This window comes from Pongo abelii, chromosome 17, assembly GCF_028885655.2.
Source record: "Pongo abelii isolate AG06213 chromosome 17, NHGRI_mPonAbe1-v2.0_pri, whole genome shotgun sequence".
Classification (NCBI taxonomy): Eukaryota; Metazoa; Chordata; class Mammalia; order Primates; family Hominidae; genus Pongo; species Pongo abelii.
The window spans coordinates 72,416,781-72,444,287 of NC_072002.2; the positions used below are offsets into that span (position 1 = coordinate 72,416,781).

The following is a 27,507-nucleotide window of genomic DNA, read 5'->3' on the forward strand; positions in this document are numbered from 1 at the left end:
GACACATGTCAATGTAGTGCCAAGGTTATAATCAAGGTGTTTATATATATCTCACTTCTGAATAGGAAGCGTCATGAGGTCCCGGTCCAAGAAGAGTCTCAGAAGGAAGTCGTGAACATCTCCGAGAGTTTCAGGGCCTCCCATGTTTAGCATTAATATTCCAGTTTTCGGCTTCCTATATAAAATAAAATACAACGGTTGATTTGTTACACTTCTTATTTTCTTCCAGGGTGGAATCTTGGTTCAGCCAGCAAACTCTTATCTAATCTGTTCCATACAAAGGTAAATACTACGGCTCTTTTCACTGCCATCACACGGATACCTATTCGGGGACATCTGTGGCCTCCAGTTCCCCATGGTCCCAGCTCAGACTCGGACCTTTGTCTTTTGGCTTAATCCATGATATCAGTCTTCACTCCGCTGGAAATGTTTCCCTTTTAAAGTCTCAGCCTGAACAGAGATCGAATCTTTAGGCACTGGGAGTCAAGGTAGAAATCTAAAACTGTCCTGCGGCTAAAGCACCTGTACATGTGAATGCCATATGAATACAGAGGTTACCTGACCTCTCCCAACTTCAGGTTTCCTCATCTGGAAAACATAGCACCCACTACCTACTCAAAATGCTGTTTTGAGAATTCAGTGGGTAACATCTTCAGTCACTCAGCATGTGCTGGCACATGGTAAGTTCTACTCTACACAGAGCAGGGTTCCCCCATAATTTTAAACCTCCACAGTCAAATACCAGCCCATCCCCACTCTTGCATCTGCTCCTGTCTCTTTAGTCAATTATTAAATTAAATGACTACTGACTGAAATTAGTTTTTACATTTTATTTTTGAAATGGAGTCTCACTCTGTCACCCAGGCTGGAGTGCAGTGGTGCGATCTCAGCTCACTGCAACCTCCGCCTTCCAGGTTTAAGCAATTCTCCTGCCTCGGCCTCCCAAGTAGCTGGGATTACACACACCCAGGCTAATTTTTGTATTTTTAGTAGAGATGGTGTTTCGCCATGTTGGCCAGGCTGGTCTCAAAATCCTGACCTCAGGAGCCTGCCTCGGCCTCCCAAAGTGCTGGGATTACAGGCGTGAGCCACCACACCAGGACTGACTGAAGTTACTGCTTGCTCCTCTGCTTCCTTCTCCAGGACCTCCCTCTATTCCTTCATCCATGGCTCCTGTTATGATAAACTTCTCCTCTCCATCCTGCATGTAAATTCACTGCGTAGATAATTCCTGCAAGAACCGGTGCTAACATTCGAATTAGTCCCAGGCTACAGAATCAACCCCTGAATGAGCAGGAAGAAGCAAAAAGAAAGCAGAGCTCCATAACAAGTTTTAGGTCAAGCAGCTTCTGGAAACTTAAAAAAAACAAAGTACTATGCAAAAATGTAAACCTAAAATCCAGATCAAGCTCCGGAGTCAACACAGCCCAAAGTGAGCCAGGCCAGGAGCTCCCCACTCCTAAGCCCCGCCAGAGGGCAAGGTGAAGCCAGAGCAGGACCAGGTGCCTCTGGCACGCTGGCAGGAGCCACTAGAAGACCTTGTGTGTCCCCATGAACAGGTAGCCATGGGATGGCAATAACTGGGGAACTAAAGAACAAGGAGCATTTCTCCCATTCATTCATTCATCTTTTTTTCATTTTTAAAAATTGAGATATAACTCACATACCATAAAATTCACCATAATCTGAACAATTCAGAGGTTTCTAATACACAAGGAAGGGCAGGAAACCATCACGACTGTCTAACTCCAGGACATCTTTACCCCACAAAGAATCTTTGTATCCATTAAAGCCACTCCCCATTCCCTCCCCTCTCACCCCTGGAAACTACTAGTCTACTTTCTGGGTCTATATATTTGCCGATTCAGGACACTTCATAGAAATGGAATCACATGATTGTGTCTGGTTTTACTCAGCATAAAATGTTCATGATTGTGTCTGGTTTTACTCAGCATAAAATGTTCATGCTACGTGTCGTAGCATGAATCAGTACACTTCACTCCTCTTTATTGCTAAATAATATTTCATTATATGGTTATACCCTCTATTCACTTTCAATAAAGCAGCTGAAAAATAACCAGCCTGAAGTTTATCTAAACACCGTTATTATGAATGCTGAGGGGTCTACTTCCTGAATCTCCTACACCAGACTACCTCTGACTACTGCAGTGACTAAACCAATGCTGCTGAGACAGAGCCTGTACAGAAAAACATTCTTTATGTGCTCGAAAACCAATGATACTATGATGACATCTTTTTTGTTTTTGTTTTTTTTGAGACAGGGTCTCACTCTGTCACCCAGGCTGGAGTGCAGTTGCACAAACAAAGCTCACTGCATCCTCGACCTCCCGGGCTCAAGTGATCCTCCCGCTTCGGCCTCCTGAGTAGCTGGGACCACAGGCACATGCCTCCATGCCTGGTAACTTTTAAAATTTTTATATAGACAGAGTCTCGCCATGTTGCCCAGACTGGTCTCAAACTCCTGGCTCAGGCTCCCATAGTGCTGAGACTACAGGTGTGAGCCATTGCCCCAGGCTTATGATGACATCTTAATGGGCAATTTTTAAACAGTTATTAACAACATTTGGCAATAATGTAAGGCAGCAGGGTATGTCAAATATAAACAGGTGGAAACTGTTTTCTTGATCAAAGCTGTTGTAAGTGGATAAGGTAAAAATCTGAATTCTCAACCTAATTTTTCAGAATACGAATCAATTCCTGGGGAAGGAGAAATATGGCATTACAATGAGGTCAGGGATTTTCTCATTTAGACCCCATTATAAAGATTAACTAAGGTCCCTTTTCACATCATTGCCTTCAACCAGGGTTTCTCAACCTCAGCACTACTGACGTTTGGGGCTGGAGAGTCCTTTGTTGTAGAGAACTGCCCTGTGCAATGCGGGAGGCTTAGCAGCATACCTGGCCTCTACCTGTAGACAACGACAGCACACACCCCAACCCAGTGTGACAACCAAAAATGTCTCCAGACATTGCCAAGTTTGTCCCAGGAGGCAAAAATACCCCCTTCCCCCATTGAGAATCACTGTCTTAGAGAAAGAGGGCTTAATCCCTTTCTAAAAAAAACCAAGCAACTGCACTGAAGATGTGGTTGTTATATAACTCTTCCATGCTCGAGTCCTACAACTGCATTAACAGGGGTGTGTTGAGTTTTCTTTCCTTGATATTTGAAAATTCCAGATGCATTATTTTGTGAAACTAATATTCCTTTAATCTTTCTACTTAGACCACCAGTCTTCTCCTGGGATCCTGTCTTTCGCCCTCAAAATCTGTGACTCACAATAAATTAAGTGCATTTTCCCATGGATTGCTGCCAGTTAACAGATTACTAGTTAAAAAACCTCAGGCTAAAAGACTTACCTAAGCCACAGAGGGTATCAGTGTGCAAACGGGATTTAGAGCTGTTTTTCATCTATAACACCTGAGCTCAGAACAAGAGTGGCTTTAAAGGGGATGCTACTCTGCCCTGCTCATGGTTTTGCAAACGCATGTTGATCTTACACATGAAAGAGACGCACACGACTTGAAAATACCTAAATACACATGCACTTAATTCAAAACTGTGTTGTGCATGATGAATAGCGCATTAGTAAGCCCCAGTCTGACACCCCTCTATTCCAGAATGTGAAGTGAAAGCTTTAGTCAAGGGTCTCCATCTCCTCTCCCTCCAGATAGAACACACCTGAGACCAAAGTCTGAACGTTCATGTTCCATTTGTTTCAATATAAAAGTGTATACAGCAAAATATATTTAAAACTTCTCACTTGGAAAGGTTTCAACATTTTGCCATTTTTACATCCCAGGACTCTCAAAATACAAGGTTTTTCCATGAAATATTAAATGTACGTAACAGAAACTTAAGCTTGTCAATTAATAAACAATAATTCTATTCTACTCTATATGGTCAGCCTCAAGAAAAAGTAATAAGATCCCAGCTCTTCATTAAACCTCTAAGACATGATTGGCCTGTGGGTCTATGATGCCTCTAGAACAGAATTTGGCTAACTATAGCCCATGCACTAAATCTGTGTACACACATTCACCCCTACTGCCTGTTTTTGTAAATAAAGTTTTACTGGAACACAGCTCCCCCTCATTGTTTATGTAATATCTATGGCTGCTCTCACACTACAACAGCAGAGTTGAACAGCAGCAAAAGAGAGAGTTTGGCCTACAAAGCCTGAAAAATTTACTACCTAACCCTTTACAGAACTAATCTGTCAACCCCTAGCCTAGTGTAGTATCTACTCTAGTACTGCAGTCTAGTCCAGCCCAAGCATTAAGCAGCACAATGCCTTCGTAATGACTGCCATCAGAAGAATCCACAAAGACACTCACTGCTTCACCATTTCTAATATTAAAAAACTAGAAATCACCTATGTGTCCCAGAATGTTGGACAGGGTAGTTTATGACTTAATAAAATACTCTTCGGTTACTAAAATAATATAGACAAATATTTATATGATGATAAAGTAAATAAAAAGAGGGCATTATAAATATATGATGTACAGTATGGTCACATCTTGCTAAATACATACAGAGTGAATATTAATAATCATACAGACAAAATTGGCCTCGCTGGTAACTCACACCTGTAATCCCAGCACTCTGGGAGGTTGAGGCAGGAGGACTGCTTGACCGCAAGAGTTCAAGCCTGAGCAACACAGTAAGACCTCGTCTCTATTTTTTTTTTAAGAAGAGAGAGAGACAAAATATTGGGTGGTAAGATTATTCATAATGTTTAAAGTATTTTTTTTGCCTATCTGTATTTTCTAAAATGATCCCATTTATTTTATACAAATATGATCTAAAGTTACTTAGTAGAATTTAAAAATTTTCATTTAATTTTAATAATATTAAGCCTACTTATATTAATGAGTTGCCACTAGAATAACATACAAATGAAATAATTTTTCTTCTAGGATTCCAAACTGAATCAGTTCTTCAGTTTCTATCAAACCCCAACCCTCAGTACTTATGGCTGAGGTGGGGAGAGGGGCTGGGAGGGGCAAGGAGAAACGGAATGGGCCCTGCTTGGCAGGCTGCCAGATGAAGAAGGTATCTAATGCCCATCCCCAACTAACCTCAGGTTACACAGCACTCAATCATCACACCCATGATCATATAGCAAAAAATAATAAACACACAATAAGAAAATTTTGGTTTTGGCCAGGCACAGTGGCTCGTGGCTCATGCCTGTAATACCAGCACTTTGCGAGGCCACGGCAGGAGAACTGCTGGAAGCCAAGAGTTCAAAACCAGCCTAGGCAGCAAAGTGAGACCCCATCTTTACAAGAAAAAAATTTTCTTTTAATTAGCTGGGTGTGATGGTGTGTACCTGTAGTCCTAGCTACTTGGGAGGCTGAGACAGGAGGATCGCTTAAGCCCAGGAGTTCAAGGATGCAGTGAGCATGATCACACCACTGCACTCCAGCATGGGTGACAGTGCTACACTCCTTCTCAAAATAAAAACGGTGGCTCACGCCTGTAATCCCAGCACTTTGGGAGGCCAAGGTGGGTGGATCACTTGAAGTCAGGAGTTCGAGACCAGCCTGGCCAACATGGTGAAACCCCGTCTCTACTAAAAATGCAAAATTAGCTGGGTGTGGTGGCATGCACCTGTAATCCCAGTTACTTGGGAGGCTGAGGCAGGAGAATGGCTTGAACTTGGGAGGTGTAGGTTGCAGTGAGCCAAGATCAAGTCACTGCACTCCAGCCTGGGTGAAAGAGCAAGACTTCTTCTCAAAAAAAAAAAAAAAAAAAATGACTGGGCGTGGTGGCTCACGCCTGTAATCCCAGCACTTTGGAAGGCCGAGGCGGGCGGATCACTTGAAGTCAGGAGTTTGAGACCAGCCTGGCTAACACAGTGAATTCCCATCTCTACTAAAAATACAAAAATTAGCCGGGCGTGGTGGTGTGTGCCTGTAATCCCAGCTACTCGGAAGGCTGAGACATGAGAATTGCTTGAACCCGGGAGATGGAGGCTGCAGTGAGCCGAGATTGTGCCGCCACACTCCAGCCTGAGAGACAGAGTGAGACTCTCTCAAAGAAAAGAAAAAAAAAAAAAAAAAATATATATATATATATATATATATATATTCATACCTGTATAATTTTCATCAAACAATGTGTGATCTAGCAGAAAGGTCACGGAGTTAAATAGGTCCCAGCTACTTTCTCTCACTCTGCCTGATGTTAAAGGGTACTGTTTCTATGTACTCATCTCGATAACTTCCCTTTATAGAGTCTTCTGTTGCCTCTGTACAGAGGAAGACTTGGGAGCAGTTGTGACTCCTGTTACTAAAGAGGACCCTTGCAACAATGCCATGCCTGCTGCCAGCCACCAGCAACAGAAGAGGTGAGGTATGAAACATGTACTTCACTTCTTTAATAGATGATAAATCCTATTACTTCCTTTATAATTACGTTCACTATGTTAAGGGATGAAAAACAATACTCTAGTTTCCTATAGAAATTCTTGGTAGATCAGTTATTCGTTATCCTGTACAGAACATACATTTCACAGGCATAATTATGTTAGGTTCGTAAATACATTTCCAGCATATATAATTTGTGTTATATGACATATTCCAGAACCAAATTCTTGACACAATTTGCAGACTGTTTGTACTCAACTCTGTGTCTTTTAACAACAGCGCTTTTGCGGGGAAGGATCCAGTGGGGAAGGAGGGTGTAAAATCTATGGTTTAACAGCTGTTGAAAGGAAGCCAAGAAAATAGCTCCTTCCACACTGGCTTTTCCCAGCACCTTTCCTCCTAGGCAGCTTGTGTCTACTGGTGTCTGCATCGATAAAGAGAAATTCTTATTTGTACCTGATGTTAGACTCATACCTCTTCTGCGGTTGAACTTGAGGTTTTGCACCCTGGGCATGCTGGGCTGTTTCTGTGGCAGCGGCCGCTGCAGATGCACCTGACTTCCACCTCCATGGCTGACAGACCCTCCAGCTGGTGGACGCCACTGTGACAAAATTAAAGTGCTCGCATGAAATCTAGCTAGAAAGTAATTTCTTCTGAAGAGGTCCTCAGAGCATAATTCCTGACTTTAAAATTTAAAGAGATGCCATGGCAGAAATGATTTTCCTAGCATTTCTCTGCAGGCAGGTAAAGGAACTTAAGGCCTCTCCAAGGGGATGGGGTGGAGGATCGCTCCCCTAGGATGGCCGATGACAGCCTGCAGAGAAGCATTTTAGAAACTACACACACCTCCTCTCCCCACCTCGGCTGCAGATTTTGATACAATCCCTCACAAGAACCCCTGCATGAGACCAACATGACTGACAGTAGCGTGCTGCTCCTGTGGAAGGAGAAAAGTGAAAAGCCGCCGATTTCGGGAGTGGCAAGTGGGCCGGTTTTCAAATAGCTGCAGTTCTCCTTTCTGCCTCCAAGCCTTCTTCGGAAAGCACTGGTGCTGAGAACCCAGTGCTGCCCTTGAACCTTGACAAGGGGCCTCTGCTTCCCAGGGCCTGTTCTGGCCCTCCTCCCACTGCACCCCACCCCGCGGGGTATGCAGTGTCTACCACCAAGGAGACATGCCACCCCAGGAGTCCACATCCCACGTGCCAGACCAGGCTCCCAGCGCCCCAGGATTCCCTGTCCCCCAAGCTCCACACCTACTCCCAGGGTCTGTCCAGGCATCTTTTCGGATCCATCCTCCTGAAGGAGGTTGTCATCAGTGCATCAAGTCTTGACCCGAATGGTGGCCAAGGGGTAGCTGTTTGCAGGGGCAAGAGTGGAACTGGGCATGAAGACCAGAGAGTCCATCCAGGCTGTGTGTGAGGCTTCCCACAAGGCCAGAAAGAGCCAGCGGCAAGAAGAGAAGCAGGAAAGCGTGTGAGTCAGAGGCAACTCTCCAAAGGCCTCTACATTTCTGCAGGAGCTCAGAGAGTTCAAGAGCTCACCCTTCCAGGTTGTGATCAAGGTCTATTTGTCAACATAGGAGGACAGAACATATTTCCCAGTTTGTTAGCTTGCTATATCCCACATACCATATATGTGCCTTCAAGTATACTCTTGTCCTGGGCCCCACAGGAGGTGGCAGTGGGCCTGAAGAACCCACCTGAATTGAGGAGATCATGTGCCATACTCAGCTGTCATATGAAGAGTACTGGTCCTTAAACAGCCAGTGAAATGAAACTGAAGCCATATAGGAAGTACTGAAGATGGCCATGTGAGAGGGTGGTTACTATGGCGCCTGATGCTATGCACATGACCTCTTCTCCTTTCTCAAACCAGCTGGTTAGAAACCAGCTTGCGATCAGTCTCCTTCTGCCCTCCTCATCCTAAGAGGCAAAGGTGCCCTGAGGAGGAATTCAGGCTGTGGGTCAAGCAGCTCTGACTCTGAATTCAGCTCTGCCACTTATTAGCAATGTGACCTGGGGCCAGGTCTTCCTGAGCCTGAGTTTCCCCACCTGTAAAATGACACCTTGCTACAGGGATTCTCGTAAGGAGTAGAGCAGAAGAGTGAAGCGCTCTGCAGTGTCCACCATGTGATTAGTGCTGGTGTTAGTTTCAATTGTCAGTTTCTAGAGGACGGGAACTATACCTGCTCTGATTTTATCACCTAGCATGTCTGTAAAATATAAGAGAATTATATCTCCAGGCCATTAGATTTCCAACCACCCAGACTGTGCACATTCCCAGCAGAGCCAATTATGTCAGTTTATGCTGAATAATCTTTACTAACTCAAAGTGGAAGTGCAAAGATTCCATAAAGAAGTTCAGTTCCATCTGGTTCGAGTTGGTGTTTTTAAAAAAAAAAAAAAAGAAATTCAATTCCAAGGCTCAAACCAACTCACATCTCCTTTTTTACATAAGTTTAATTCTGAACTTCATCGTGGGATTTAACCAGGTTCCTAATCATGCTGCAGTGTCCCTAATTCCTTATATGAGTGAGATTGCATCAGATTCCATGGGGTATGAGAATAAAACCTTGGCATTCCACAATTTGACTGCTGGTACAAGTTTAGCATCCCAAATGTGAAAATCCAAAATCCAAAATGCTCCAAAACCTGCAACTTTTTGAGCACTGACATGACACTCAAAGAAAATGCTCACTGGAGCATTTTGAATTTTAGATTTTCAGATTTGGAATGCTCAATCTGTAAGTATATTCCAAAACCTAAAAAAAATCTGAAATCTAAAACACCTCTGGTCCCAGGCATTCAGGATAAGGGGTACTCAACCTGTAATAAAATGACATTTCCTCCTTCAAACCTAAAAAAAGCGAGGAGTGCCAGGTGTGGTGGCTCACACCTGTAATCCCAGCACTTTGGGAGGCTGAGGTGGGAGGATCGCTTGAGCCCAGCCATTTGGGGGCAGCCTGGGCAACATAGCAAGACCCTTGTTTCTACACAAAATTTAAGGAGTTAAAAAAAAAAGAAAGGCCGGGCGCAGTGGCTCACGCCTGTAATCCCAGCACTTTGGGAGGCCAAGGCAGGTGGATCATGAGGTCAGGAGATCAAGACCATCCTGGCTAACACGGTGAAACCCCATCTCTACTAAAAATACAAAAAAAAAAAAAAAAAAAATTAGCCAGGCGTGGTGGCGGGTGCCTGTAGTCCCAGCTACTCGAGAGGCTGAGGCAGGAGAATGGCATGAACCCGGGAGGTGGAGCTTGCAGTGAGCCGAGATCGCACCACTGCACTCCAGCCTGGGTGACACAGCCAGATTCCGTCTCAAAAAAAAAGAAGAAGAAGAAGAAGAAGGAAGCGGTGGGGAGGAACTAGATTTTCCAACTAGTAGATGAGGATTTCCTAATAAATTTGGAAGCTAGTAGCTTTTCAAGCCGCTTAACTATTACCATGTCCTACTTACAAAATTATTTTCTCCATGGTTCACCAGATTCTCAGAGAGGAGAATGATGTTGCTACCAAGGGACCCTTTCCACTCAGGTTCGTTAATACACTCACCCTTCGAGGACTCATCCAAAACACTCCTCTCCCCTAATGATCTGAAGATTCTAGAAAAATGAAGAGTGTCTCCTACCAAACAATTAGCATTTGTCGGGGCTAAAGGAGTTTAAAGTAAACATTCAAAGGGCCAACTGAGACTCTGGAAAAGACTCAGCTCACAGCTGAAGAGAATCTGATGGCACGGGCAGCATTGCGTGGCGTAGAGAGTACGTGTTCGGAAACCAGAGAGATCTGAGCAGAAATCCCACACGGGACCAAGAGGCTGTATGGCTGGGCCTGGGCAACTCACTGAGATGCTGCGAGTCTCGCTTTTCTCATCTGCAAAACAGTGATAAGGCTACTTCTGCAGGGCTGCTGTGAAGATAAGAGGGGAAAAATATGTCCAGCCCCAAGAGCAATGCCTTGCCACACTGCATGTGGTTAAGCAAAGGGGTGAAGAATATCCAATAGTATAGACTTGCCCATTTATGAACTAAGACCAAGTAATTCTGCCCCTCCTCCTTACATAGATAACTGATCTACCTTTAGAAGGCCTACAAACAGGCTGGGCATGGGGGCTCACGCCTGTAATTCCAGCACTTTGGGAGGCCGAGGTGGGAGAACTCTTTGGGCCCAGGAGTTTGAGACTAGCGTGGGCCATGTGGAGAGACCCTATCTCTATTTTGTTCAATTAAAAAAAAAGAAAAAAAGAAGGCCTACAAACAATAAAAATGGTCAAACCGAGAGATAAGCAGCAAAACAGAAGATGACATAAGAAAACGAAACTTCACCGGGCACAGTGGCTCATGCCTGTAATCCTAGTACTTTGGGAGGCCGAGGCAGGCGGATCACAGGTCAGGAGATCGAGATCATCCTGGCTAACACAGTGAAACCCATCTTTACTAAAAATACAAACAAATTAGCCTGGTGTGGTGGCACGTGCCTCTAGTCCCAGCTACTTGGGAGGCTGAGGCAGGAGAATCCCTTGAACTTGGGAGGCGGAGGTTGCAGTGAGCCGAGATCACGCCACTGCACTCCAGCCAATCAAAAGAGCGAGACTCCATCTCAAAAAAAAAAAAAAAGGAAAACAAAACTTCATAACTCCTGCAGTGGTGGACACCTGTAGTCCCAGCTACTTGGTAGGCTGAGGCAGGAGGCTCACTTGAGCTCAGGAGTTCAAGACCAGCCTAGGCAACAGAGTGAGACTCGGTCTCAAAAAAAAAAAAAAACCTCTCAAAAAACAAACTTCATAATTCCTGGACAAATCCAATAGGTGATCATTCAGAAGTATACCTATGACTTAAGAAGTTCCTAAGTTGTGACTTCATGTTGTTGCAAAAAGAAATAAAGAAAAAGGAAAAACAGAAAAAAAAAGTTCTTAAATATCAACTGGTTCTTCAAAACCAAATTAATATTTTGGATCCTTGCGGGCGAGGCAGAAGAGGGTAGAAGGCGAGATACACAAGTACTGAAATCTATAATGGCACTTTTCTATCACATAGGAGATGAGGATTACTTCAAAAGAACTTCTAAAATATGCACCATTTTAAAAATTAACAAAAGAAATAAGGTTCTATATTGTAACTATTAATAAACATAGTGGGTGCTTTAAAATATTGGTTAGTTGCTGATATGGAGACAAAATGTTCTAATGTCTTTTATGTAAACCCTACAACTCTTTTATTATCCTAGAATTGTTTTTCTAATTACATAAGACAATATATGCTCAGTGAAAAAAAAGTTTGGAGGGCCAGGCACACTAGATCATGCCTGTAATCCCAGCTACCAGGGAGGCTGAGGCGGCAGGATCACTTGATCCCAGGATTTCAAGGCTGCAGTGAACTATGATGGCACCACTGTACACCAGCCTGGGCGACAGAGCAACACTCCATCTCTTAAAAAAACAAAATAAAACAAAACAAAACAAACAAAACGTTTAAAGTTTGGAAAGAAAAAGGCACCAAGAAAAAAAATAATTTATATAGATAGCTAAACAGACAGATAATATATGGCCCACCCCAGGAAGCTTCTTATTAATTCTGTAATATGTTAGATACATAAAGTATAAAACTTTGCTTTTCCACTTTTACTTTCAGAACTCATTTTCAGAAATACTCCTCGGCGTTTTCTCACACAGAAGTTGATCTTTTCCTATCAGCCAGAATGATGAAGTATTATAACTACACCTTCAAATCAGTCTGTAACACAAATAGACTCCAAATCTACTTCTGCTAGAGTTTCTGAATCCTTCCACTTTTAACCTAGACTACAAATAATTTAAAGTTTCACATATTGTTCCACGACCTCAAATCTAGGACCTGTCAGACTTTATTTGCCACAGGAAATGTCAGTGAAAGAAAAGATTAGTTCAATACTTCTTTCAGCCCCACGACTGGCACTGTGCTGCCTCTTCTTAAAAAACCATGCCCTTTGTCCCCCAGCGCCCTTAGTGAGCTAGCCTCATTGTACACCAGGTCCTTATTATTTTCCTAACAAAGGCACCTCTAATGAGATATGGAGGTTCAGAGGGGATTCTCTCCACTCCAAGTAGGTGTCAGACTGATGGACTTCTTACAAAAATATGTCCGGTCTGTGTCCAGTCACCGTTCAGATGCATTAAATAAGCATCTTATTTGTGGCAGCCTTCTACATGAATGGCTAGACATCTTGAGGATGCCTGTGTACCTCCTGTGTGCCAGGCAAGGTGCTCATGTTCAAGGCAAGCCTTAAAAAAAAAATTTAGGATTTCAATGTACATTTACCAAAGCTCTGGCGAGGTTAGGTGCCTTGTTCAAGGTGTCACAGTTGGAAATGCTGTCTCAGCCAGGTGTGTGAGATCCACAGTCCCATCAGCTCATCTCGTGGTCACAACCTATTCACGGTTTGCATCAGAAACGTGGGACGCTGTTCCTGGGTCTTACAAGTTCCACAGATATCTCTAGAAAACACTAGCCCAGGCTGCCCCACGGTGGGTCCCGCTGCGAAGGAGAAGTGGGCACAGAGGGACCAAGGACCATGGGCTTTCCTCAGCAGGGAGGGAACTGCAGGGCAGATGTCCATGGTGGTGATGATGAAGATGCCTTCCTTACTGTCCTCTATGGCAGGCCCATAACATACCTTCCCTCGCGTAATCGTCTCAACAGTCTGGTTATTGCAAGTGACAATAACCAAGGCTCTGGGAAATTCCAGGCACTGCTCCAAGCCACCCAGCCGACCGATGGGACTTGAACCTGCGCCTCCTGGATCCGGGCGCCCTCCCCGCGGCCTTCCCAGCCCTGAGTGCTGCCCTCAGCCCTCCCTCCTCCGCGACGCCCCTCGCCCGGTTGCTCGCAGCAACCCCAAGGCCTCTCCCGGAATCCCCCGGGCGCGAGGGCCCGGGCGCCAGCTGCCTGCTCTGCCCACGCCTTCTCAGGGATCCTGGCCCTGGCGGCCGCCGCGACAGACCCACTTACGCGGATCGCGGAGCAGGACGCCCGCGGCGCGCAGGGCCGCAGCCATGTTTGCGCCGAGTGAACGCATTGTCCGGGCAGCTCGGCCCGAGTCCGGGCTCCTCCCGCGGTGGCGCGCCCAGGTGTCCGCCCAGCAGTGGCCGAGCCGGGTAGCGATCCCCACGCGCGTCCCCAGCCCCCCGACCTCGCGCCCTCCCGGCGCGCCCGCTCATTCGCTGCCGGGCCGGGGCGGGCGAGGCCAGGCAGAGACACGCCCCTCGCGGAGAGCCCGCCCCAACTGGACGCCGCTCCCTACGTGAAAATGGGCCCGGGGGCTGAGCTAGAAGCCCGCTCCCCACCACCAGAGCAGGTCACTGCAAAACCTGCTGGATTCCTAGTTGCGTGCCCTGGTTGCATCTGCCAAACTAGCGAAGTCAGGATCCTCAGCCATGACTCAGCAAATAACTTTTTTCGACGTTTCCATTACTATTATTTAGATATAAGGATGCTTTTGCCTCAGTTCTCCAGTTTGCCTGCCTAGTCACAGCACAAGTGTGCAGATCCTGTTTTGTTTTGCTTTATTTTCAGAATAGAAAAAGGGTTTATTCAGTTTCTCTGCACCCTGTGTAGCAGAATTTGACAGGTGAGACTCACAGAAGAGCATTAGGAAAAGTGAAGGCCAGCCTGGCAAGTGCATTTCTTGGAGGGACGGTATGATGAGGTTTGTCTGTATCACATCCGCGCACCTTCCTAGTTTAGCCGCCCGCCCCGCCCCCAAGGTCGCACACTGAGACCACGGGGAGGAACAAGCGCACATTTCATTCTTACACCTCCGCCAGCCCACCCTGCCTATATATGTTCAATGCATTGTGGAATAGTAGGAAACCAGCCCTTGGGACAGAAAGGTCTCAGGCATCGGTATTCATTGAACAAATATTGAGCACCTACTATGTGCATTGGGAAAACAGTAGTGAAAAGAGCAGACGGGGGCTTACATGGGGTTAGGGGAGACACAGAAAATAATCACAATATGTAGTATTTTGAATGATAGAGCCCTTCCACGGCCTCCCCTCTTCTTCTTCCCTCTCAGGACAAAAGAAGAATGAAGCAAGGTAAAAGAGATGGGGTAGGCTAGGGGAAGGGACTAATGCAATTTGAAGCAGGTGGGTCAGAGTTCTCACACATTCGAGCAAAGGCCTTATACACATTTGAGCAAAGGGGGCAAGCCATATGGAACATTCAGGGAAGATGGAGTCTAGATTCAGCTGAAACCCAGTTTTCTGTAGCTTAAATATGTGCTACTGATGGAATTAGTTTATTTCTTATTAAAGTTGGTCCTCCTGATGGTTATAAGCCCGATGCAAAATGTCAAATTAAATGGATAGCTTTTCATATTACCTACATGATCTTCATATCCAAGCGGATGTCCTGAGAAAAGCACAGTAAAACCTCCTCCAGGTATCAACGCACCTTCCTTATATGTGTGCCTAATTCTCTACCCTCATAACAAAAATTATAGTCTTCTTAAGTTGCCCTGTAAAGAGGTGATCTTCATGGATAACATACTTCTCTACCTACAGTCTGAACCCATTTTTGTTGTTGTTGTTGTTTATTTGTTTTGTATTTCCAGTAGATACAGAGTTTTGCCAAGTTGGCCAGGCCGGTCTCGAACTGCTGACCTCAAGTGATCCACCCACCTCGGCCTCCCAAAGTGCTGGGATTACAGGCGTGAGTCACCATGCGCGCCCTGAACCCATTTCTTCTGAAGAAACTAAATTAAAAGGCTGCACACTTTAGTTTCTTCTAAAACTAAATTAAAAGGCTGCACACTTTAGTTTCTTCTAAAGAAACTAAATTAAAAGGCTGCACACCTCGCAATGCTGTGCTGGCAGATGTGTAGGCAAGGCCAGAGAATAAAATGGCCGGGGGGTGTTAGACGTGTAAGTTATGAAGGCTCTTCTTGTCCCCTCTGGGAGGCCCTGGAGAAAGTCATCCCCTCCATCCAGGGTGCTGGGCCCTCCTGCTGGGTAGAGATAAGGGGGCTTCTGGTCCCTCCCAGGCAAACGCTGATGATTAGTGACAAGGCATAAATGTGCCAGGTCTCACCAGTACAAAATCAATGGCTGGCGCGGGTTAAATTTGTTTCTGTCCAGAAATGATTAAGGAACTAGCAAGACATACTTGATTAAATATTTTAATGGATCAGCATCATTTCATTTCTTTTATTCACATCTTGCACGTTCATTTTTACTGACTTCTTTTTTTATTTTTTAATTAATTAATTAATTTTTTTTTTTTTTTTTTTTTTTTTAGAGGGAGTCTCACCCTGTTGCCCAGGCTGGAGTGCAATGGTGCGATCTCGGCTCACTGCAACCTCCGCCTGCCGGGTTCAAGTGATTCTCCTGCGTCAGCCTCTCGAGTAGCTGAGATTACAGGTGCCTTTACTGACTTTTAAAAACTCATTCAAAATTCCTCATGTATAAAACCGCCTGGTGCACATACTAAGAACTCATAGGTTATAACTGAAAACAGAACTTCATTCTTTTTCCCCAACAGAGAGTACCATAACAATTGTTATTCCTAATCTATGGCTTATTTCTTACAAACATTGACTATAACAGCTTTCCAGTGAGTAAATTTTTATGTTCTTATGCAGTGAAAGCAGATAAAATGTGCTTTATGTTGGTCCTTTTCAAAACTGGTAGAAAACACAGTCCTTAACCCAGAAATTGTGAACTCTAAATACAGGCTTACCAGAAAAGCCCTTGAAAGGCTAAAGCAATTTGCAGAACCATATGATATACATAATATGAATTTTTTTCTGACTTAACATATTTTTAACAAAATGACACATCAATTCCATTAGCAAACAGAAGGCTAAAAAGACACAGTGTGTGGGCTAACGGAGATAAGGAGCACCCCAACCAGGAGGGAGAGGGTTTGTCTGGGGCCTGGTGACTTCATTAGTGAATAAAGCACTCACCTGTCACAGACAACACTCAGTGTAGCCTGTGATCCTAAATAAAATGAATTTGTTGGTTTCAGCTCAGTGCTTTAGGGAAAGGGGTGGGAAATCTCTTCATTCATTATTTGCCATGATTGGCACCTCTGAGCTACACAAACTAAGTTTAGATTATTCAACTCTGATTCCTTAATCAGAAAAAGAACTGGGGAAGGGAGGAATCAGGAGGGATTCAGGGCAAGAGAAACAGTGGCTGCATGTAACAAATGGTAAGCTATAATGATTACTCAGAGAAATCTGATCAATTGTCCCTAGAATCATTTTACAACAAAGAGGCAACCAAATCCAGGCCAATATGCCACGCGTTTTGACTTGCCCCTCTTCACTACACAGAGCCTTCAGCCCAACGGTGGTGACAGGTTTATTAATCCATCTGCGCATATTTCCTGACCGTCTACCATGAGCAAAACATTAGGTCATGTAGAGGATAAAAGAGTGAAAAGGAAAACAACTAAACAACATTCTCAAACAGCTCATTTGCTTATGAAACAAACATACGGGAGACTCCACTCTGTCAGGCACGTGGCAGGCACTGGGTATGCAGCAATGAAGCGGACGGTCTCTACTCTCATGGAACGTACCTTCTAGAAGGCAAGGCAGATGATCGTCTTACAACAAAGATGAAAGACATACAACATATTGTCAGGTATGGCTAGGGACCGGAAGAAAGCTAAAGGAGGCGGAGGAAGGGAGAGAGGCCACAACTGCTAAGGTCAGTAGTGCAGTCAGGACCAGCCTCTCTGCAAAGGTGGCATTTCAGCAGGGACCTAAAGGGAGTGAGGGCGTTGTCTGGGGAAGGGCTTGCAAGCAGAGAGACCAGCAAGTGCTGGAACACATTTGAGGCTTGTATTCATTTCCTAGGGCTGCTGGAACAAACCAGGTAGGCAAATGTGTTGTCTTCCAGTTTTGAAAGTTAGAAATGCAAAATCAGGGTGTCAGCAGGGCTGTGCTCCCTCTGAAACCTGTAAGGGAGAATCCTTCCTTGCCTTTTTTAGCTCGTGGTGGTGGCAGCAATCCTTGGCCTTCCTCAGTTTGTAGATGCAGCACTCCAACCTCTGCCTCCACAGTCACAGGCTGTCTTCTCCTCTTGGAAGGACGCCAGTCATTTTGGATTAAAGGCCTGCCCTAATAACCCCATCTTAACTTGACTGCGTCTGCAAAGACCCTGTTTCCAAATAAGTTCATGTTTACAGGTACCTGGGGGCTAGGATGTCAACATGTCTGTTGGGGGAACACAACTCGGCTGTCAAGGAACAGCAGGGAGGCCACATGGCTTGAATAGAGGGAGAGCGGGAGGTAGGGGAACCAGGGCGGATTGATGTAGAACTTTGTAGGTAATGAAAAACTGTGTCTTCTGAGTGACCTCCATTCTTCACTTATACTGCATGATTAAATGTGCCCATTGTGGCTGGGCACAGTGGCTCATGCCTGTAATCCCAGCACTTTGGGAGGCTGAGGCGGGCAGATCACCTGAGGTCGGGAGTTTGAGACCAGCCTGAGCAACACAGAGAAACCCGTCTCTACTAAAAATACAAAATTAGCCAGGCATGGTGGCACATGCCTGTAATCCAGCTACTGAGGAGGCTGAGACAGGAGAATCGCTTGAACCTGGGAAGCAGAGGTTGTGGTGGGCCAAGATTGCACTGTTGCACTCCAGCCTGGGCAACATGAGTGAAACTCCGTCTAAAAAAAAAAAAAAAAGTGCCCATTGTGATTTTTTTTTTTTTTAGCTCATTCATACTGAGTGTTTTTTCCAGAGTTCTCTGCTTCCTGGGTGGTGGGAGGGTCCCTAAGAGGCCTTTCTGATTTGCTTCTTCCAGGACCCAGGGATCCCACCAGTCTTAGACCAAGTTTGTGTGAATATCTCAACTTGGTCGTCCTGTTCCCTGCAGGTGTATAAATTCACAGCCGGGGAGTAGGCATTCCCGAGCCCTGGGAAGATGGCAGGCTTCCTTGTGCTTCTCTGGGCTAGAGGGCCAATTTTCTGGATTACTTTTCATCGAAGTGCCGGGCCTCTGCAGCCCTGCTTCATGGAGGGGTCTGGTCCTAGCTCCACCTTCCTATGGCTGCATGGGCATTCTAGGAGCTGGGCACATGATGTGTTCACTGTGAAAACTCATGGAGTTGCATGCTTATGATGTATGCCTTTTCTGTATAAATGTTATACTTTAATGAAACTTTTTTTTTTTAAAGGGGCCCCTTGGTGCCTTTATCTGGCTGGGCTCTGGCTGGGCTCAATTCTCCCTGGAGCTCCCATTCCTAACCTAACAGCTCTGACTTTGAGATTCTCTCTAGCCCCTCCCCTCCAATTCTGATGCCCAGAGATGTTCCTTTCTCACCTAGGATTTTGAGGGCAAATAGACGTATCTAGTAAATCTGTTTATAATGCGGTAACAAGAGGTGAGCAGAAGTTTCCCGATAAAAGTGAGAGAGGGTTTCAGGCTGAGAAGATGAAGGAACGCTTTCCATTGAGGAGGTATCAGAACTTACAATAAGAGGACTGAGATAGGCTGAATGTGCAGAGACAGCACGAAGGTGGAAGAGCACATGAGAACCAGGAGCAAGACCTTCACTTGGCCACAGCACAGGGTATGGCGAGGACTAGGAGAAAAGGCTGGGGTCCCAGCCCGAATGCACTGAGGGCTTGGCCCTTCACAGGCCAGCAGAGGCATCGAGAGCCATGACAGGGAGGTGAGCAGCTGCTCAGGGCTGTGGCAGAGGAGAATACTGACCAAGCAGGGTGTGGGTCATAGGACGTAATAGGGGCCAGGCAGGGAGACCGAGCTGGACAGACTGGCCACAGGTGAGGATTGAGGTGTGGAGCAGAGTGGCAATGGAAGTGAAGATGGCAGGGGAGCAAAAGGTATGGAGAAGGCCAGGCCCAGTGGCTCACATCTGTAATCCTAGCACTTTGGAGGCTGAGGCAGGAGGATCACTTGAGCCCAGGAATTTAAGACCAGCTTGGGCAACATGGCAAAACCCCATCTCTACAAAAAATACAAAGATTAGCTGGGCATGGTGGTGTGCACCTGTAGTCCCAGCTACTCAGGAGGCTGAGGCAGGAGGATTGCTTAAGCCAGGGAGGCCAAGGCTGCAATGAGCAGTGATCATGCCACTTGCACTCCAGCCTGAGCAGCAGAGTAGGACCCTGTCTCAAAAAATATATTTAAAAATTTTTAATTAAAAATTTAATTTTTTTAAAAACAGACATGGAGAAGTCGAGAGGACAGGCATAGGTTATGGCATCTTAAAGATAAGAAGCAGGCTGGAATCAAGTGACTCCAAGGTTTCTGGTCTTGATGAAGCCGAAAAAGAGAAGCACATTAGTTAGCAGCGGAGCTGGTTTGAGACAAAGCTGGGGGCTCTTTGTCATTGCTGTTCTCATTTTGTTTTGTTTCTAACCGCATATATTTTATGCTGCAGGAAGTAGAAAAGACAAAGAGGTACAGCTAATTTTTTTTTTTTTTTTTTTTTTTTTAAGACAGAGTTTCGCTCTGGTTGCCCAGGCTGGAGGGCAATGGCACCATCTTGGCTCACTGCAACCTCTGCCTCCCAGGTTCAAGCAATTCTCCTACCTCAGCCTCCCGAATAGCTGGGATTACAGGTGCCTCCCATCATACCCAGCTAATTTTTTGTATTTTTAATAGAGACAGGGTTTCATCACATTAGTCAGGCTGGTCTCAAACTCCTGACCTCAAGTGATCCACCCGCCTCAGCCTCCCAAAGTGCTGGGATTACAGACATGAACCACTGTGCCCAGCCGAATTTTTTAAAAATGTTTTAGTGGTCATTGATATAGCAATAATGATTGAAGCTAGCCATTCATTCATTTTTTCAGAGCCTGCTATGTGCCTTGCATAGCCCACCACTGCCCACAAGCAGCTTATACACCAGCAGAGAAGCAGCTATCTAAACAAAGAGAAATAAAAGGTACAGAGGTCTGTTCTGGGTTCCATACAGCAGCGGGAGGCAAGGGGCAGGGCTGTCAGGACAGCCCCCAGGGAGAGGCTGCTGGTGCCCCGCATCATTTCCAGGAAGAGGGGGCAGCTGCTAGGGGACAGGCCTTGCAGGTCAGGAGAGCAGCAAGCCCTGTGACAGCAAGATGTGTTCTGCAGCTGCTGGTTGGTCAGTGGGAAGGGACGATCTGAAGGATTTAGCGAGTTGAGTACTGAGTCCTGGAGGTGGGCAGAGGCCGGCTCACAGGGAGCCTGGTGAGCAAGGGTCAAGGTCTAGGCTGGGTCCTGTATGCCACAGACTAGAGTAGCTGCAACAAGGAAAGTTAAGACAGGCTTCTGGGTCACACTCACATTTAGCCTGCAGGAAAAGGAGTCATAATAACTGTAATGGCTTCCATTTATTAAGTGCCAGACATGGAATCACTGCAACTGGCTTGTAAAGAGGAGGTACCACCCTATTTTATAGATGAGGAAAACAGAGTCACAGAGGTCCCCTGACTTGCCTGAATCCAGTTAGCAAAGGGCAGAGCCAGTATTTGGACCCAGGTATGTTTGGCTCCCAAGCCAGGGCTGGCTCCGTACCTTCAGGGTGTATCTCACAAGAGAAAAAGGTGACAGAAAGCAGGGGTCAGGCCAGGCATGGTGGCTCACAGCTGCAATCCCAGCACTTTGAGAGGCCGAGGCAGGCTTGAGGTCAGGAGTCCAAGACTAGCCTGGCCAATGTGGCAAAACCCCATTTCTACTAAAAATACAAAAATTAGCCTGGTGTGGTGGTGTACGCCTATAATCCCAGCTACTAGGGAGACTGAGGCAGGAGAATCACTTGAACCCAGGAGGCAGAGGTTGTAGTGAGCCGAGATCACACCACTGCACTCCAGCCTGGGCAACAGAGCAAGACTCTGTCTCAAACAAAAAAAAAGAAAGCAAGCAGGGGTCAGAGAGCACCTGTGGAGTTCTCACCACTCACCCAGGTGTTCCTGTCACCAATGTCACGGATTTGTTAGAAGTGCTGAATTATGAATTCAAATTTGTGGGTGAACCTGAACGCACTAAGAAAATTCTTTTTTAACAGACATAGCCAGAGAATAATAGGTATCTATCTACCCATTCCCATAACCCAGTTAAATTTCACTTATAACCTTTCAGTTATATACTGCTTTTTTCCCATTTACATAGAATTCATCATTCTCCTTGCTATTTTTTCCTTCCTAATAGCTAATAACGGATCATTTCTTCCCTTTTGTTTATGCCCACTCCCTTTTCATTGGTCTTCAAATACAGAGTAATGACCTCTGGGTAAAGATGGGGCTTGAACACAGGGGTATAGTTTCACTCTCTCCCAAAAACCACACTGAAATGATGGTAGAGGTTTTGTTCATGATGGTGGTATTTTTTGTTTTTAAGCACAAACCTAAAAGGATGGGAAAAAAGAAAAAGTGAACCACAATAGAATTTTTAAAGCAGCAGCAGATGAATAAATAGTTAATGTTTTAGCAGACCCAAGAAAACTGAATCCTAAGCTGGCCATCCGTATTAGACAAAAACCACCCAGATTACACTAGGGGGCTCAGGACTGGCAGTCGCAGGTACCACTGGAAGTAGGGATGAAGGGAGATGCTAGAATGAGATGGACTGAAAGTCTGTTAAAGCAGGCTGGGCACGGTGGCTCACGCCTGTAATCCTAGCACTTTGGGAGGCTGAGACAGGAGGATCCCTTGAGCCCAGGAGTTTAAGACCAGCCTGGGAAACACAGGGAGACCCTGTCTCAAAAAAAAAATAAATAAAATCAATAAAATAAAATAAAAAGAGTCTGTTAAAGCAGCAGATTGCCTAGATTCCCACCCTGCAGTGGAGTGACTGCTGCCCCCAAACCCCCAAAGCCAACTAGATGTTTGGTTCCTGGAGAAGTAACAGAGGGCTATGGACTGCAGATCCCAAGCACAGCTGAGAGCAGGCCACCACAGAAAACAGCTTAGTGAACTGTACTAACTGAAGGTGCAGAGACCCAGCCCTCTTCTTTTTCCCTCCACAGGAAACCCAACTAGCCTAAGAAGAAAGACCTAACAGACAATGGCATGGGCCTCCCCTGCTAATCCATCTAGGGCAGATAGCCTACAGTAAGGCTCACATCTATTCACATGCTTGGAGCATCCAATGGACATTTTAATCTCCTATCCTGAATTATCTCTGAATTATCAGCAGATAACCAAGCAGCACCTGCCATCTCAAGAAAGCCTGTAACAGGAAAGCCAGAGACCAAACAAAGCAGGAAAAAAAAAAAAAGAAAAAAAAGGCAACCCAACGTGGAGGAAACTGGAATGATACAGGAAGAAACCTAGAAAACTTAGATAAAGACAGAACTTTCTGAAACCAGAATAAGAATTTTTAAAAATATATTTTTACTATGGTTAACAGAAATAAAATACTCAAAGGACTGGGGAAGAGTTGAGGAAAACTCCCCAAATTAGCAGCTTAATAAAAAAGATGGCCAGGCGCAGTGGCTCACGCCTGTATTCCCACTAGTTTGGGAGGCTGAGGCAGGTGGATCACTTGAGGTCAGGAGTTCGACACCAGCCTGATGGACACGGTGAAACCCCATGTCTACTAAAAAAATATGAAAATTAGCTGGGCATGGTGCCATATGCCTGTAATCCCAGCTACTTGGGAGGCTGAGGCAGGAGAATTGCTTGAACCCGGGAGGCGGAGGTTGCAGTGAGCCGAGATCACACCATTGCACTATACTCCAGCCTGAGCAACAACAGCAAAACTCTGTGTAAAAATAAACTAAAATAAAGTAAAATAAAATAAAATAAAAAGATAAGGGCCAGGTGTGGTGGCTCCACTGTAATCCCAGCGCTTTGGGAGGCCAAGGTGAGAGGATTGCTTCAAGCCTGGAATTCAAGGCCTGGGCAACATAGGGAGACCCCATCTCTACAGATAATTTTAAAAATTAGCTGAGTGAGCTGGCATGCACCTATAGTCCCAGCTACCCAGGAGGCTGAGGCAGGATCACTTGAGCCTGGGAGGTCAAGGCTGCAGTGAGCTATGATCATGCCACTACACTCCAGCTTCAGTGACAGAGTGATAACTTGTCTCAAAAAAAAAAAAAAAAAGAAAGAAAAGAAAATTGAAAAGAAGAGGTCCAGTATCTAAATAGCAGTTGTAAAAAGAACAAAAAAACAGAGGGGAGACCTTCAATGAAACAATTTAAGAAATTTTTTCACAACTGAAGGGCATGACTTTCTGTATTGAAAGAGCCAATTAGAATGGATAGTCTCAATAAATATCATCATGAAATATCAGACATTGAACTAAGCTTCTAGAATAGACAGGTCATATATAAAGGACCATATATCAGAATGCTTAGGAATTCTCAATAACAACACCAGAAAGCCAAACTTCAAAATTCTGAAGGAAAATGCTTTCTATTATTATTTTTAGAGACAGGGTCTCACACTGTCACCCAGGCTGGAGTGCAGAGACACAATTATGGTTCCCTACAGCCTCACTCCTCAGGGCAAAAGATCCTCCTGCCTCAGCCTCCCAAGTAGCTAGGATTACAGGTGTGTGCACCATCACACCCAACTAATATTTTAATTTTTTTGTAGCGACCGGGTCTCGCACCAGCCTGGCCAACATGACAAAACCCCGTCTCTACTAAAAATACAAAAAACTAGCCAGGCGTGGTGGCTCATGGCTGTAGTTCCAGCTACTTGGGAGGCTGAGACATGAAAATTACTTGAACCTGGGAGGCACAGGTTGCAGTGAGCCAAGATCGCGCCACTGCACTCCAGCCCGGGTGACAAGAGTGAAACTCCGTCTCAAAAAAAAAAAAAAAAAAAAAAAGAGACGGTCTCAAACCTCAAACACCTGGCCTCAAGCAATCCTCCCACCTTAGCCTCCCAAAGTGCTGGGATTATAGGCATGAGTCATCGCACCCAGCTGGAAAACGCTTTCTAACCCACAATTCTTTATGGAGAGTATGTGAAGATAGATTTAAAACATTTTTAGACAAGCAAGGTCTCAATGAATTTACCTTCCACGAACGCTTTCTCAAAAAACTACTGGACAGCCAGGTGCAGTGGCTCAGGCCTATAACTCCAGCACTTTGGGAGGCCGAGGCAGGCGGATCATCTGAGGTCAGGAGTTTGAGACCAGCCTGGGCAACATGGTGAAACCCCGCCTCCACTAAAAACACAAATAATCTGGGCGTGGTGGCAGACGCCTGTAATCCCAGCTGCTTGGGAGGGTGAGGCAGAAGAATTGTTTGAACCCAGTTGGTGGAGGCTGCAGTGAGCCAAAATCATGCCACTACACTCCAGCCTGGGCAACAGAGTGAGGCCTTATCTCAAAAAAAAAAAAAAAAACAAAAAACTGCTGGAGGATGTGCTCAACCAAAATGAGGATGTAAACTGAAAAAAACAGGAAACATGGAAAATAGGAAACAGGATGTCCAGTACAAAAAAAAAAGGTAAAGGGAACACCCAGGATGGTAATGAAAGATCCCAAGATGACAACTATGTTCCTCGAGGGCAACTCGTTCAGATTAAAGCAGGCAGAGGCTCCAGAAGATGGGAAGAAGTAACTGATAGACAACCCAATATACCCAAACATCTTTTGTGATTGAATTATTAAAGAAAAAATAAGACAAATTTAGTATAGGGAAAATAAAAAGTTGGGCAGAAAGAGAAAACAATTATTGCAAACTACACAGCCAACCAAAATTATAATTGAACTAAGTTGGAAATATGGCGACATGGTTTGAATGTTTGTCCCCTCCACATCTCATGTTGAAATGCAATCTCCAGCGTTGGAGGAGGCGCCTGGTGGGAGGTGGTGGTCATGGGGAGGAATCCCTCATGAACGGCTTGGTGCTCTTCATGAAGTGATATGTGAGTTCTTACACTGAGTTCACAGCAGATACGGTTGCTTAAAGGAGTGTGGCACCTCCCCCATCTCTTGCTCCCTCTCATCTTGTGATATGCTGGCTTCCCCTTTGCCTTCTGCCATGACTGGAAGTTTCCTGAGGCCTCACTAGAAGCAGATAGCAACACCATGCTTCCTGTACAGTCTGCAGAACGGTAAACCAAAATAAACCACTTTTCTTTGTAAATTACCCAGCTACAGGTATTTTTTTATAGCAACCCCAAAACAGCTTAATACAGTTGGGGAGATGAGAAGGGTGAACACGAATGGTGGGGATAGGAAAACGAACAAATGAAATCCTTATATGCCAGAGAAGGGCAATAAATAACGCCTAAAACTGAAAAATCAATAAAGTAATATAAGCATGTTATTTAGCAATATGGAGGTAAATACTGAAAAAAAGCTAAAACTTTTGAATACCTTCATTTCTGTAAGTTGGGGTACTAAGACAAGTTATATCCAATACAAACTTGATTTTGACTCTAGAAACTAGTCTTTGTCCCACAAACAAAGTTTATCAATATCTCTTCAAAGATGTTCTTCACCTGATCATCACGTTGGTTATGATCCATAAGGTAGAAGGAAACTTTTCAGCATAAGAAACTGCGTCATTAACCAGCAATTTCCAAATACTAGAAATTGCAGTATTTGTATATCATGACTTCCCTTCTTTTTTCCCAGAAGGGCTGGATGAAATATACTGATTCCATGGCAGTTCAAAATTCAAGCTTTGAAGTTTCTCAGCCCTCAGTGTTCCCATTTCAACTACAGAGATTAATACAAAATCAATAGAGAACCTACAGCAATAATAAGAGGCTTAAGGTTGAGTTTAGAAGTAGGAGGAAGCCACCTGGTGACTGTCAACCTCACTGTGCAACAACCTCCCCTGGGGAGCTTTTAAAAAATACCCTGGTCCCATTTCTGAAATTCAGATTCAACTGGTCTGGGGTAAGGCCCAAACATCATTATTTTTAAGGTCCCCAAATGATCCCAGTGTGCTGCCAAGATTGCTTTTCACAGAGTTGAACTACTCTACGTATTAAGGACGACATTTTTAGGAGCTGTTACGAGGCAGCAAGGTGGCAGGGGCTGAACGGCAAGGTGGGAAACTGGGTCGCTTGAAATGGCTGAAGGACATTTAAGAGGGCAAGTTGATATTTAAGCAATTGAATTAGCTTCCTGTTTGTCTCCAAAACTGAGCAGATCACTCAAGTGCCAAAGGTGAAGGGGGTTTTTGGTATGAAAAGCAGGGAGTTTCAGGGAGGAGAAAGTCACATGATGGAAGTCCTCAGAGGGCAGGGGTGTCTGTGAGCTAGCCATGGGATGCCGGATGGCATCTGTGACACTTGGATTAGGGTAGTAACTACACAGCGAAGGGAGTGAAGTCCACATGTGTGAGGTTTGCTGCTCACCGTGCTCAGTCTCTCGGCCTGAGGTCACCACCTTAACTCCCTTATCCATACCTTATCCTGGCTCTCCTTTAATATTTAAAAATTTTCAACCTGTTTACACCATTAAAATTTAGGCTAACTGAGCCTAACCTCCTCACTTAAATTCTGATAAAATGAATTGCTTAGTTAAGTCATCTACAGCTCATTCACATTCTTCCAAGTATTTTTAATTTAAAGATGCAGGCTGAATAGATTATAAATGCATCACTTCTTCCTTTTTTTTTTTTTTTTTTTGAGACAGAGTCTCACTCTGTCGACCAGGCTGGAGTGCAATGGTGCGATCTTGGCTCACTGCCAAGTGAACCTCTGCCTCAGGGGTTCAAGCGATTCTCTTGCTTCAGCCTCCTGGGTAGCTGGGATTACAGGCACCCGCCATCATGCCTGGCTAACCTTTGTATTTTTGTAGAGATGGGGTTTTACCATGTTGCTCAGGCTGGTCTTGAACTCCTGACTTCAGGTGATCTGCCCGCCTCGGTCTCCCAAAGTGGTGGGATTACAGGTGTGAGCCACCGCACCCAGCCTAAATGCCTCATTTTGACCTGTCATTTCACTTAATTGCAAAACAGGATAAAATCTAATGTGTCCAACAGTAACACAAAAAAGATTTAACTATGACCCACGTATCTAATGTTAAAAAATCATTCCTTCTCATTACCATATAACGTTAGCAATATCTACTAAATTTAGTAGTACTTAATTTCACATATATACATCATAAAAAAGATAAAATAATTGCAAAAGCATGAACGAATGTGACAAAGAGATGTTTAGCTTTAAGAAAATTAAGCCAGCAAA

General features: G+C 44.9%; 1 protein-coding gene across 5 annotated transcripts in view; it reads right to left on the reverse strand.

The window, feature by feature from the left end:
* Window positions 1-13,623, reverse strand: part of FECH (ferrochelatase) — a 38,510-nt gene extending 24,887 nt beyond the window's left edge. The window contains 3 exon segments of one of the 5 annotated variants that reach the window (NM_001132894.1): window positions 56-175; window positions 6,871-6,997; window positions 13,382-13,506. In NM_001132894.1, coding sequence (NP_001126366.1) covers window positions 56-175; window positions 6,871-6,997; window positions 13,382-13,448 — 314 coding nt within the window. In that variant the 5' untranslated portion in view covers window positions 13,449-13,506. 5 annotated transcript variants of the gene reach the window in all.
* Window positions 13,624-27,507: the final 13,884 nt, after the last annotated feature.